At 37.8% G+C, this 14,446-nt stretch overlaps 1 protein-coding gene across 1 annotated transcript; it reads right to left on the minus strand.

The window, feature by feature from the left end:
- Positions 1-8,315: 8,315 nt before the first annotated feature.
- Positions 8,316-9,636, minus strand: LOC148869716 (early nodulin-like protein 14). Its single transcript, XM_088967695.1, has 2 exons — positions 8,900-9,636; positions 8,316-8,807 (listed from the first exon to the last, which is right to left on the minus strand). Exons 1-2 carry the CDS (start codon positions 9,087-9,089, stop codon positions 8,449-8,451), a joined length of 549 nt encoding a protein of 182 aa, XP_088823821.1. The 5' UTR covers positions 9,090-9,636; the 3' UTR covers positions 8,316-8,448.
- Between the last annotated feature and the right edge of the window lie 4,810 nt (positions 9,637-14,446).

Below are 14,446 nucleotides of genomic sequence, written 5' to 3' on the forward strand. Positions count from 1 at the left end.
TGAGCATCTCTGCTGCGGACCATGCAAAAATCTAAGTTTTGAAGCAGGAAACTTACTAGTTCGGATCGCAGGGGTTTCTGGACGGAAGCACCGATCTGAAGTGTCTGAGTTGGATCTGCTACTGAAGTCGGAACAACAAATGTTTCTTCCATGGGTGCAACTCGTTCTTCACCTTGCTCCATAGGCCGCTCCAGTTCGAGGTCGTCGGCCACCTTGGTCTTTCCCTTGAGGGCGGTGACATAGCACTTACAAGACTCAAGCTGGTCGCCCCGCGCTACCCCTACTCCGAAGTCTGTAGGGAACTTCATTGCCAAATGATAAGTGGAGACCATCGCCAGTAGGACATGGGTGATCGACTGGCCTATTATGGTGTTGTACGGGGAGGGGGTCGTGACCACCAAGAAGTCATGGTTGAGTCTAACTATGTTGGGCCATGTGTCGACTTCCACAGATACAGTTATTTTCCCGAGGGGTCTAACTTCTTCTTCGCTGAAGCCCACCAAGGGAGTATTAGCGTTCCTCAAGTCACTTCTCTGCAACTGAAAATGGTCGAATGCAGATTTGAAGAGGATATCCACCGAGCTACCCGAGTCAACGAGTACGTGCCTGACCTCGATATCATTGAACCTTTTATGACAAGCGCATCATCGTGGGGGTAGTGGATCCCATGCGCATCGTCCTTCGTGAAGATCAGTTCCTCTGTCTTTGGCCGTTTCAGAGGATTTTGTTCTTCCCTGTCAGCTTCGCGAACTGACGTCCGAGCTGCCACCAAGGTACGACCTACAATAATTGAACCTCCAACTATCATGTGGATGGTGCCCCGAACTGGCCTCTCTTCTAGAGGCTGCCTCTGTGACTGCTCTGCCGGCCTGCTGCTAGACTCGGGAGCATCCTTACCGTACTCCCCTTGTCGACCTGCTTTATTATTATTACTGTTGTTATTCTGTACAAAATTTCTTAGGTATCCGCGACGAATGAGTTTCTCTATCTCGTCGCGGAGATTCTTGCAGTTCTCGGTGCTATGGCCGTGGTCTCTGTGAAAACTACAATACAAATTTTTATTTCTTTCAATGAGATTTTCCCTCAAGCGGAGCGGCCACTTCACGTATGGGGCGTCCTTGATGGCCATAAGGATTTCGACCTGCTTCACATTCAGTGGGGTGTAATTAGTTCGGTCTGCTACAGGAGCTCGAAACGGCTGACCCGGCTTTGCCCCCCGAGCTACATCCTTCTTCTTTCGGTTGTCTCCTTGGATGGAAGGTTCTCCTTCTCTCTTTCTCTTCTCGGGCGTGCTCTCGCCCTTCTGGTTGATCTCTTCTTCTGTGGCTATGAACCTGTCCGCAAGCTTGAGGAATTCAGTTATGGTCGCCAGTTGGTTAACAACCATGTGCCACTTGAATTCTTTGTGCGTCACACCCTTCTTGGCTGCTGCAAGGCGCCCTGCGGGATCTAAGTGTAGTATCTGCATGCATGCATCGTTGAACCACTTGATATAGCCCCGGATGGACTCTCCCTCTCTCTGGACTATGCTGAGAAGGCTTTCCTCAGTTTGAGGGCACCGCTTGCTAGTGACGAAGTAGGACATGAAGGCTTGCACAAACTGTGCCCAACTTTTTATAGATCTGGGTGCAAGGTTCCGATACCACATGCAGGCTGCTCCTCTGAAAGTGGTGGAGAATGCCACACACATGCAAGACTCACTGGCCCTGGCCAGGTGCATTTATGACTGGAAAGCATCTACATATTCATTCGGGTCGAACAACCCGTCATACTTGTCGAGAGGGGGGAGCTTGAAGTCCTTGGACATTGGAACATCTAGAAGCTCGGGAGACAGGGGGATGGAACAGAAAGGAGGGGAGTTTTACCTTCACCCGAGCTTACCTCTTCCCTACCTCTGAGCTCGGGCAGGTTGTGAGAGGTAGTTCGGCGAGCTCGACGGTGGCGTCTTTGCTTCTTGGCGAGCTCCGCATTGGTGTTGCTCACCTCTGTACTATCAGAAATAGTTTGTGCAGGAAGCAGCTCGGGCTACTGGTGATGGCTACAGACAAAGGGGTTCTGCTTAGAGTCTGTAGCTAGGATCTTGAACCGGTTCTCCAGAAGTGGGGCCTCGAACTTCGATTGCTAAGGTGACATAGACCTGGCGAGTTGGGGTCCTCCCGACCTGACTACCTGCGGCGAGACCGGAGTGGCAAGTCTTTCCTTTCTACCTCGAGAGGAGGCTTGGCTCTTAGGGGGGTTCTGGGAAGCCTCTCTTTGGCGAGAAGGGCGTTCATCCTAGTGGCGAGACCTAGCTTGTCGTGAGGCTGGATGCCGAGGAGGGAGCTGAGGTTGAAGTTGAGGCAGCTGAGGGAATTACTGCTAATAGTGATATTGAGAGACTTGGTGCAGCACTTGCTGCTGGTAGAGCAGGAACTGCTGAAACTTCTGCATTTGGGCCTGCATGGCCCGCATGGACTGCACCTAGTTGTCAAGTTGGCTCTGGCTTGTCGTCGGAGGAACAACGGTTGGTTCAGCAAAGGTTGTCTCAACGGAGGGGGGAAGGGGAACACTCACAGGCGCCACTACTCGTGGCACGTTCAGGATAGGGACTCCATCCACTAAAATGGGAATGGTGAACTGCCCAATGCAGACCACGGGGGCCTGGAGCTGTTCCCTAGCGATGTCCATCTCCATGCTACATCCGGCATTGCTTGAAGAAGCCATGCTACATCCGGCATTGCTTGAAGAAGAAGCCATCCGGTCACTCCTAGCTGGCACTTGCGTGGCTCTTGAAAGGTACCTAAGATGGAGAAGATGAAGAATACCCAAGGGCTTGCCCGACGGGAACACTCCGACGCTTAAGTTAGAGTTCTGTGAAAGATGCAAAGAGAGGAAGAAAGCTAAGAGTGCAGATAGCGCGAGTATATGGAAGTTACCTCTATCCTTTGGGATTGGGCTACTTATAACGGAACTCTGTCGAATTAGGCCCACCCACCTGCCTTTGACTGGGCAGGTATAACCGCCACTATCGTCCTGCCGCAGCCGTTACAGCCAGGGCTTAGGTGGCACGTGCGGGGCCGTCATTGCAAGGTACGTACCAGTCATGTGTGAGACACCTTCTAAAGGTGGCGGGCACGACATTGTCTGATGAGAGATGCGGTTGCAGTCTCCAGGTTTATCAGGTACGGTGGTAGGCAGGAGGCCTTCCTGTGATGTGCCGAGCTGCTCTTCTACGAGCTACCCTATACCGAGCTACCCTACAAGTGGCAAGCTGCCTATGGCTGACTACACCGAGCTGTCTGGCCCGAGGTGTCTCTACCTCGGGGGTATCTAGAGGCGGATTGTGGTGTTCCTGCTTGAGAGTGGCCTAAAATCCACTGGGAGGAGCTCGGGCATTAGAAAAGGTCAGGGGACCCCGAGCTCGGAGGTAGCTCGGAGTGCCTTAGCCTTGGGAAGGAGGTGCAAGCCAGGCGGCTCTCAGTGTGTAGCCTAACCCGCCGAGTTGCCAGATTCAGCTTGGTGATCCCTTCCCACCGAGTTGCGGTTGCGCTTGTTGTGCTGTCACGCTGAGTCATCGCTTAAGCAAGGTCACGCCCACGTGTACCCGTGCTACAAGGTCAGGCCAAATCATCCTCCATCAAGGGGTATTTTAGAATTGAATTATAATACTTTCTGAGCAATTCAAAAATAAAATTATGGGATCCTAAGATTTTAAAAATTTAGGGAAAACTTAGATATATTTTAAATATCAATATTAAACCTAGAGATATTTTACTAATTTACCTTCGGGTTCAGGGCGGATTCAGGGAATTATATACAAAACATGTCCCCACCCCATACCCGGTTCGGGGAAAAATTATTTTCCCCATCCCCGCCCTATCCTTGTTTAGGGTCGAGGAAAACCCACCCTGTTCAGGGTAGGGCAGGGCTCCGGTTTTATGGGGGAAATTGCCATCCCTAATTCCAGAGTCTGTTAAGAAAAAAAAACTCTTGACAGGAAAAAAATCAAACTCTAATATTAATAAAATAATAAAATATTCATGAAAACATTTTTAAAGTAATAATATGATAATGATAATAATAATAATTAAAATCAGATTTGGGAATAGGCTATTCCAATTCCAATTCTGATCCTTACTGCAAATCAAACGCTCTAAATATATTAATGAATGTCACTCAAAACCTTATCAAATCGGATTTTGACGGTCCATATAATTATTGGATTGGGTGAATCCAAAATAAATTGGTATATATTCTTATTGGTCTGAATTGGACCTAAACCAAATTTCCATCAATCCCGATCATGAGTTCAAACCCTTGTTCAATTTGAAACCGATCAACACTGAAGCCAGTAAAAAATCATTTTTATAAAAGTACTTTTACGAAAGCATTCTGTAAAAGTAATTTTATGAAAAGCACTTTTACAAAAATAATTTTATAGAAGCAGTTTTATAAAAACACTTTTATGAAAGCACTTTTGCAAAAGCACTTTTACATAAAAGCACTTATACAAAAATACTTTTACGAAAGCATTTACAAAAGCACTTATATGAAAGTACTTTTATAAAAGCATTTCCATAAATTACTTTTACAAAAGCATTTTTATGAAAACACTTTTACAAAAGTACTTTCTCAATGTCAAAAGGGCATATTTTTGTAATTTTCAGATTTCTTCATTTGAATATATTTTTATAATTTTTATATGTTCTATTGTTTATATTTCATTTAGTTTGGATTGGATCCAATCCAGTCCATTTACATTTTAATGGATTGGATTAGATTTGATTTACATTGGATTTGGACTAGATTAGATCTAATTGATTTATAAATGGACTCATATTGGACTAGATCGGGTTGGACTTCCATTTGACACCTCTGCCTCGAAGAAATAAATGAAGGTGTCATGTGTGGCAAAGAAAGCACTGAATCTCGTCTTCACCAACTTATACTCCCCCTTTTATCACATGTCTTTGATTGTTCTATCAATGAATGAAGGTGTCTTGTAGGTTCTATCAATGTCTTCGATTGTTCATGACAACAAAGGGCAGTTTGGTAACTCTAATATCCCCTGTAACGTTAGTTAACGCTGCTGCACTAAAGTGTCACTTTTCAAAGATCAGGTAACGAAGGGAAACCACTCGGTAGTAATCTACAATTTACCCGAAAAAATAAATTAATATCAGATTATCAGTCATGTTTCAAAATATCCATACACTTGATAGCAAAATTTGTGTACGGAGAGTTTGTTTTGATCAAAACTTGGGTTTTTTTTTTCATCTTTTTTGCCTTATATATCTTTTTGGCAATTGTCTTATGACAATATATTTCATTATATAAAAAAAACTGAAATCTAATAATTCTCCAAAAATAGCGTATAAATGGTCCCAAAATACAATAATATATAGTCAATAAGCTTTGTATCATGTGTGTTGTATCGTTACTTTGAACCTTGATATCAGGGGACATGTAAATATTATACAACTTCACTAATAACATCAATACATATTTATGTAAGTTTTTTACGAAATACTGATTTAATGATGATTCTTGTTACTTTTTTAGTTGAACATTTACATATAACATTATTTTTTAGGATTGCATATTCCAAGTTAAATAAAGTGTATGTTATTTTACCTATTCATTTGAAAAAAAATCAAAACTAACGGAATTAATAGTAGTAATTAATAGACAATAAGCATAATTAATAAACATTTAAATTTGAATTCCAAAAAAAAAAAAATCTTGGCTTGTGAATTGTATATGTGTTAAAAGAGTATTTATAAACAATTTAATGAAAGACTAGCAGAGGGGGCCCTGCTTTGTAGGGGCTCGCTCATAAACTATTAGGCTCGAGCTCGATTCGAATTAGAGACTTGAGCTCGAGCTCAAGTTCATCTCAAGTCAAAAGCTCAAAAGTTTGAGTTTGGCTATCTTTGATTACAGGTCTCTCAAGCAACCGAGGTGTTGAGCTGAGGTCTCCCTCAATTGCCAAGGTGCCAAACCGAGGTCTCCCTTAGCTGTTGAAGTGTCGAGCTAAGGTTTCTCTAGTAGGCAAGGTGTCGAGCTAAGGTCTCCCTAAGTTGACAAGGTGCCGAGCTGAAGTCTCCCTCAGTTGTCGAGGTGTTTAGCCGAGGTCTCCCTCAATTGTCGAGGTGTTGTTTAGCTTGAGCTCAATTCCAATTAGAGACTTGAGCTTCAGCTCAGAAGTTCGAGCTCGACTCGGCTCAAACTCTATAACCCTTAATTGTAGGTCCCCTAACAGTCGAGATGTCGAACTGAGGTCTCCCTCGGTTGGAGAGAGAGTAGCATTCTTATAATTTATAAGGAGAGAAAGAGATGGCATTCTTGTAATTTGTAAGAAAAAAAGCAAGAGAGAGAGACCAACATTCTTATAATTTGAAAGAAAAAAAAAAAAAGCAAAAGAGAAAGAGTTGGTAGAGAATGACATTACTGTAATTTCTATGAAAAAAATGCAAAAAATACTATTAGATTCCATTTCCCTCATCCTAGGCCTTCTTACATACACATTTCAGCTTAATATATTTATATATTGATACAAGCAAGATGTGGGGTGCAAAACCTTAATTTCCAAACTGAACGGAACTTGAAAAAGAGCCCAAATGGCTAGACTGCTAATATGAAAGTTGAAAGAAACATGTGAGAATTAAAATTTGGAAAAAAAAAAGTTAAAAGGGAAAAGTTAGGGGTGCTCATTGTATGGTTCAAACCATAAAACCGTATCGAACCAAACCGAATTTGCAATTTTGTTTGATTTACACCTAAAAACAGTTTGGTTCGATTTGGTAGTTTTCTAAATTATAGTTTATAGTTTCGGTTTGGTTTACCAAACTATAAACCGTAAACCAAAATTATATATTATGCAAATGTATAAATGTAATATTAATATATGATGTACAAATATTATATATTAGGGGTGAGCACTATTTGGTTAAAACCGAAAAACTGAACCTAAAATTTTAGTTTCGATTTTTTGTTAAATTGGTTCAGTTAATTCGGCTTTTGGCTAATTTGGTTTTCGGTTTTGAATTTTAGAATTAGAATTTTGATTAACCGAATTAACCAAACTTTTTGTTATTATACGTAATATATAATATATAATATATAATATATTGTATATTTATATATTAATATATAATATACTAAAATTTAATTTCATAATATATATAATATATATTATATGTTATAATATATATAATAGAGTATATATTATTAAAATTCGGTTTTAACCAAAATAACCAAAAATTTCGGTTTCGATTATTTCGGTTTTGGTTCAGTTTTTAACTGAATGCTCACCCCTATTATATATAATATAATATATCTAAATTAAATGCATAAAATTATTAATATATAATAAAATCTTTATCTTATAATAGAATAAAAGTTATAAGTTTTAATTTTTAAGAAAGCTATTTGGACTTTCTAATTGGATGAAACCCAAAAGAATTATAAAATAATCTAAGTCCCTAAACCGTTATTAGAAACCGCACCAAGCTGTTAAAATGGTTTAGCCTAATTTGATTTTTATACCAAAATGATTTCGTTTGGTTTAGAAATTTCTTAAACCGTAATTTATCGATATGGTATGACATCCTCTCCAAATTGCACGAAACCGGACTGATAGAAAAAATGGTCTCATACAATAAGGTAGCAATAGTAAAGTTTAGGGTATGTTGTACCAAAACAACATTTGGGAGGTTGGGTTAATTGTCACTACACTCAAGGTAGCTGTATGTATTTGGCTTTCACAAAATAAAGAAAGGTAGCTGTATCCTGCATGTAATTTACCCTAAACTTATATGCTGTCTGTTTGTAATTACCCTTAAATTTCAAAGTCGGATCAGATAGTTTTAGATCCAAACTAGATCCAATTATAAACGGGTCGAATTCGGACCTTGTCCCGTTTCCCAAAGCTGTGTACGATTCCGTGTGACACGTAAGGTTCGCCTTCACGAACCTTCATGTTTTTTATCCTTTCCGTTAAAGATGAACAGAGAGGGCAACCAGAGTTCCAGAGCCCCATCTTTTGTCCCACCGTAGGACAGGGTGGGCATCCAACCGTTGGGTCAGAATCCAATAGATCCATGCAAGTACATCTCACTGTGCAAGATGGGGTTAGGTACTCCTGCACACGACCTTCTGAAAGCAAACAGAACAAAATTGGCGGGTTGCCACCCTTTGCTTTCCCATACAAGGAAACTCCAACATAGGCCACCGCTGAAGCCTGAAGCTGATGAACTCTGGTCCTGCATTTCAATGGCAGTTTTTGAATTCCACAGAGATGAGAGAGAGAGAGGGAGAGAGGGAGAGGTTCACCATTACACAAAGCAAATCCCATTACAGAATAAAGTTCAGATTTCCATTCTAGCTACTACATTCTTATCTATCTGTATTGTATTATAAGAATCCCAAAGATAAGAAAACGCTATCAAAATTTTCCATTTTTGTTGCTCATAACAACATCATCCCCACCAAACTCCCTAAAAGAACCAAACTGAAACCACTCCTCAAGCCATGCACACCGCTAGTCGGAGACAACGCCGGTCCCTCTTGTGCCACCGCCGGAGCAGGAGCCGGAGCAGACGAGCCAGACCCATGGTGTCTCGGCGACAGCACGACCACGGTCATCTTCTCTCCCTTCTGGCAGTTATCCTCAGTTCCGCTGATGAAGTAGAACGGCCCCGACCGGTCGAGCTCAACCTTGGTGTTCCCATCCTTGTAGGCAGCGATCGGGTTCGACGTATTGCAAGCTGTGTACGCCTCCTTCGTCACTTGCAGAACCAAGTCCTTCTTGGGGTCGTACTTCCAAACTGCAGAAAAAGAGAAGACGTGAACAGAATCAGAAGAGAATCCAGACGAGGAAATGCCTCAAAAACTTATGATTTCAGATGGAGAGGATCACCGAGAGAGTCTCCAATTCTGAAACGAGTAGCTGCAGCCCACAGACTTAAGGACGCGCTTTCATTGGATGGGATTTTCCATGCGTTCGCGTTGCCTCCAACCAAGATGTCTCTGGCTTCGGTGAATCCGAAGAGAAGAATCGAGAAGAGCACCAACAACGATGACAGAAGAGCTGATGAAGAAGAAGCCATGACGATGGATAAACCCAGAAAAACTTGAAACGCGAGAGCGAGAGGAGATTGGCAGAGAAGAGAAGGAGATTAACACAACTCAGTCTCAGAGGGTTGTTGGGAGGGGGGGGGGGGTTTCTTCACCCTATTTAACGTGGAAAAGAGGATAGATAGCCGTTGAACCAGACCGGTTGATAGTTCAGTGAACCACTTGGTTTCATGTTTCAACTGAAGAAATGGAATATTGGATTGGAAAGGAGTAAGAAACATAACTCGGAAGTCGGACGGGATCAGAAAGGTCGAACCATTGAATCGGAAAATTGGTGGCCCAATGAAGTTTCCGATTTTTACGTTCGATCCGAATCCGACAAGCTAAAAACGTTTCAACTTACTTTTTGAATGACCAAAAAATGCCCTCACATTTTGTACGTTTTTTAATTGTGTAGAGGGCTAGTTCTGTTATTCTGCAAGAAGCCACTCACGTTTTACTACGCGGCCTGGCCACACTTTTACGAACCGCAATTTAAGGGAAAAGGTGGTAACGGCGATCGGCAAGTTTCAAGTTAAGAGAGATGGAAATGACATTTCTAACCCTCATATTTTGGTCTATTTGCAGACTTTTGGGATGGAAATTTGAAAGTGAAACGTGAGTTGATCATTGCATGAGATACTCAATACTCATACCCAGCATGTACTGCATGGCAGAAAAGTTGGATCATTGATTGATGATGCCCAGTATGGCCTACAACGCATGCAGAAGAGCTGAATGTAGAAATAATCCATGTCCCAGATGGTTTGTGTTTGGATGGCAGAATTCGATGGAAAATGTTTTTCTAAAGAAATTGGTGAAGTTTTGAAGTGAAACAATGAATAATAATAATCACGGTATAAATTTCTATTGGCTGTGATTACGGCACACCCCAGTTTTTTATGAAGAGGGCACAAAGCCATAGGCCCACAAACTCTATGTGACAAAAAAATTTACCATTTTTGCAGCACAGCACAAGAGGTACAAATTTTGACTAGTGTCAATTGTAATCAATCAATTTTTGTGAATTGTGAGAGAGATGTTCCAGATTCATCAAAAATGGGATGTGTCCAAATCATTCTCCTTTATCGGGTGCAAAATTTTCATGTCTACTTATTTGCTAGCAAAAGGGAAGGTAGCACATCATTGACTCGATCAACAAATTGATGATCCAAACAATTAAACCACTAAATTATTTGACCTGGTCAATGAGTCTTGCTTAAAATATTAATTCTCTTTTTGATTTTAATAATTATTGTTTATCACATTATTTTTATTTAATATGATAAGACATAATAGTAGAGACCAGGGGTGTTAACTTGTTGGGAATATATATATATATATATAATGTTTAAATGTTTTATATATTATATGTAGTATCAAATATACATATGCTTTGCACGTGACAAATTTAGATGACGCTGATGATAATTATAATAGCAACATATGCCAATATATGTTCAAATTGTTTCTTATTTTTTATATTTTCATGTGCATGAAAATAATTCTTATTATGTGTATTTTTATTTAATATGATGAATATATAATATTAGAAATGTGCTCAATGTTTCTTTACAAAGTTTTTGTATTTTGTCATACTTTTTATAATTTTCATAATTTCTTGTATTTTATATTTTTATATTTTATTATTTAATAGAGTATATTACATATAGGTACTTTGTATACCTTGGGGGTAGTCTCACTTTAAACAAAGGTGAGCTTACTTTGCTACCACTAGTTTGAGTCCAAAGTCCACTGAATGAAGAAAGATGAACAATGAGAAAAAGAGAGTCAAAATGTGGATATTTTCATAATTTTACCCCTCACCATAAAATTAGTTTATTGGAATTGGATTTAAATGTATATTTCTTGAAGCTTAGGTACGAAGTGGCACATTTGAAAGTTCATACCCTAGCTAAAGTGAGATTACCCCCAAAGTACAGAGTACCTATATGCAATTTACCCTATTTAATAATGGCATTGAGGTTTGATACATTTGAGCCAAAAAGCTTGAATTGTTGACTTCCACCAAGAGAAAATGGTTTTTTTTTTTTATCAATTTTAAATTCTACATTTCATTTTTATCGTCAATGAAAACAATACTTATTTATCACACTTTAATTTTTAATATGATTAATATAAAATATTAGAAATGTAATTAATTTTTTATATAACATCCCTGCCATTTTATTTTTTGTGTTTTTATATTTTTAGTTTTTATTGTTTAATTATGCATCAATTGTAACACATTCGACCCAAAAAGGTTGAATTGTTGACCCACCATTGAATAGGAAAACAATTTCATCTTTAAGTTGATTTTAAATTTTGCATTTCATTTCCATCATCAATAAAAACAATAGTGGTTTATCAGTCATTTTTTTTTAAATATGATTAATAGAAAGTATTAGAGATGTGCCAAAAATTTTCTACATTTTATTACTTTTGTAAAATTCTATTGAAGAAATGTTTCTTAAAAATGACATCATGGGTTGACCCATTTGACCTGAATGGTTGAATTTCTTATCCACAACCTAGATAGAAGAACAACTTTGTTCCTAGGTCAGTTTTAAAAAACATAGGTTTCATATTGTTAAAAATCTTAATATTAAATTTAAATATTATTAATAGAATTTTTTGGTGAAAATACCTTAAATATATGATTTAATGAGAGAAAGAATGGGAATTAAGATCTTGAACGTAAGGCTAAATGAGTGGGAATTGAATAAGGTAAAAAGTATTGGTTCAAATGCCTTCAAAATTAAGGATGGACCAAATTGAAATAAAGGGGTATTTTTAATCAAGAAAAAATTTTCACACACTCATACTTTTAATAGCATTACAACTATAAATGTAGATGAGCTATATAATTTATTGAATTGGAAGTTTAACAAATTGACTGAAGTCACCCAAATTTGCAGATTCAACTAGTTAAATGATATGAATAGGATATTTGAATTCAACCCGTTATTATATTCAAATTATCTGAATTTGATTTTAGATACCATTAACGCATCTAGAGAGGAAAAAATATATTAAAGAATTTTCTTTTTCCCTTCCCATTCCATAGATCAAATGGGGAGGTGTAGGCAAGCATTTAATAATGGTACTCTATGACAAAGAAAGAAAATTTCTTTAATGAGACCAGCAAAATACATATGTAATTTTTTAACAAACAAGAATGTTCCACAAAATCATACATACTAGAAAACACCTTCTTGATTTATATATTAAAAAATTATATATTTTGGATATACATTGCAGAGTTTATGAGATACTTTAACAGTTTAACTTTGTGTATGCAGATAGTGTTGAGTGTGTTTCAGCATGCCTGCTCTGTTTTAGCACTTTGAGTGTATTCAGGTTGTAGAACACCCCTTACTTTAGGGGACATCTCAATGGCCCAAAGAATCTTCTCACTTTCTGCTCTAGAAGGTCTAACATGATCCTCTATTCCTCTCTATACCCATCATTATCCATCAGAAAGCAGAAGAAAAAAAAAAAAAAAGCAAAATTGAGGAATCATAGCAAGCAACAAGTTCATGCAACTCTTGAATTTCTTCGTCAGATGGAGTTTGTTTTATTTGTACGTACTGTAACATGATTTTTACTTATCTACATATAAAGTGAACCCCATCAAAAGACTTGTCTTAAGAGCTCTCGTAGAATGCGACATGATTTCTAATTATTTTTGTTGATGGTTCCACCTTGTCTATAGTGCGGAGTATCAAGAGTTGCAAAACCCATTGTTTCTTCTATTACAGCAGTCCCATATACAAATTTAAGCATGTATTTGTAATCGTGGGCATTTATTTATTAAATGTTTGTATTTGATTTATTTGTAAAGAAAAATAATAATGAATCTGTTTATTGACACTTAAACGTTATTATGCATCACATCATTAAGGGAGTGTTCTATAATGTAGATGATAAATTGGGTGATGTATTTTTATCTATACCACAGGTGTAACACACCACACCCCAACAGGATAGTTGTTTTGCACCATAGACAAAAATGTGTGTACTGATGATTCATACCACACCTTAATGGGTGTTCCGCAAGGTGTGGCACATTTCTATATACATCTTGTGTTTGATTTCATACATCTCAACTACAACGCGTGAGATTATTTATGATGTTAATAAATATAATACAATATTTTAATTTTTTAGTAATATATATAATAAAAAAATATTAATAAATTACCAAAAGAATTAATAATTAATAATACTAACAATAATATTATTAATATTTAATAACAAATAATGATATTAATGTTAACTAAAATTAGTAATAATAATAATAAAAATAATTATTAATATTAATGATTAATAAAATAATGTTAACAATATTAATAATAATATTTATAATATTTGATAATAATTAATAATATTGTTACTAATTACTAATAATTAACAATGATTAATAATATTAATAATATTAATAAAAATAATATTCAAAACTTATTAATTAATAAAAATATTATTAATAATATTACTAATATTGTTTTATGAAGTTATTAACAATTTGACATTACTACTATTTATTTATGTAAAATAACATGATTTTCAAAACTAGACCGGACCAGACGGTCGGACCGGAAAAACTAGGAAGTGATCAATTCCATTTTTTTGCCAAAACTGGATTTGGGCAAAAAAACGTTGATTTGGTCAGCAAACTACTGACTGGGGCAATTGAACTGTTTGAACTGTTCAATGGTTTTGATCATTTTTTTTTTCTATCAGAATGGGTTGACCGTTTGACCCAGGAACCAGACCCCTTACTAGTTCGTTCTCCAAGTCGGTTTTAAAAACCTTGTAAAACAATAAATAATAAAATATACATTTATCCAATTAAACGTTATTACTTTTTCCATGGTTTTCAAAACCAAACTGGACCGGATGATTGGACCGAAAAAATTGAGAACCGATCAGGTGACCGGTTCTGTTTTTCGCCAAAATCAAATTTTGGCCAAAAAATGTTGATTTGGTCAGCAAACCACTGACCCGGGCGGTTGGAACCGTTTGAACCGTTCAATATTTTTTATCATTTTTTTTTATTTTTTCTACCAGAACGGGCCGACCGTTCGACCCGGCAACCGAACCCCTGACCGGTTCGTTCTCTGGGTCGATTTTAAAAACCTTGTAAAATAATAAATAATAAAATATACATTTATCCAATTAAATGTAATTACTTTTTCCATAGTTTTCAAAACCGAATCAGACCGGATCGGACTGGAAAAACTGGGAAACGATCAGGTGATTGGTTTCGTTTTTTGCCAAAACCAGATTTTGGCCAAAAAGAGTTGATTTGGTCAACAAACCGTTGACCCAGGTGGTTGAACCATTCGAA

This window comes from Nelumbo lutea, chromosome 2 (assembly GCF_056320005.1).
Source record: "Nelumbo lutea isolate HS-2025 chromosome 2, American lotus-T2T, whole genome shotgun sequence".
In the NCBI taxonomy this organism is placed as follows: domain Eukaryota; kingdom Viridiplantae; phylum Streptophyta; class Magnoliopsida; order Proteales; family Nelumbonaceae; genus Nelumbo; species Nelumbo lutea.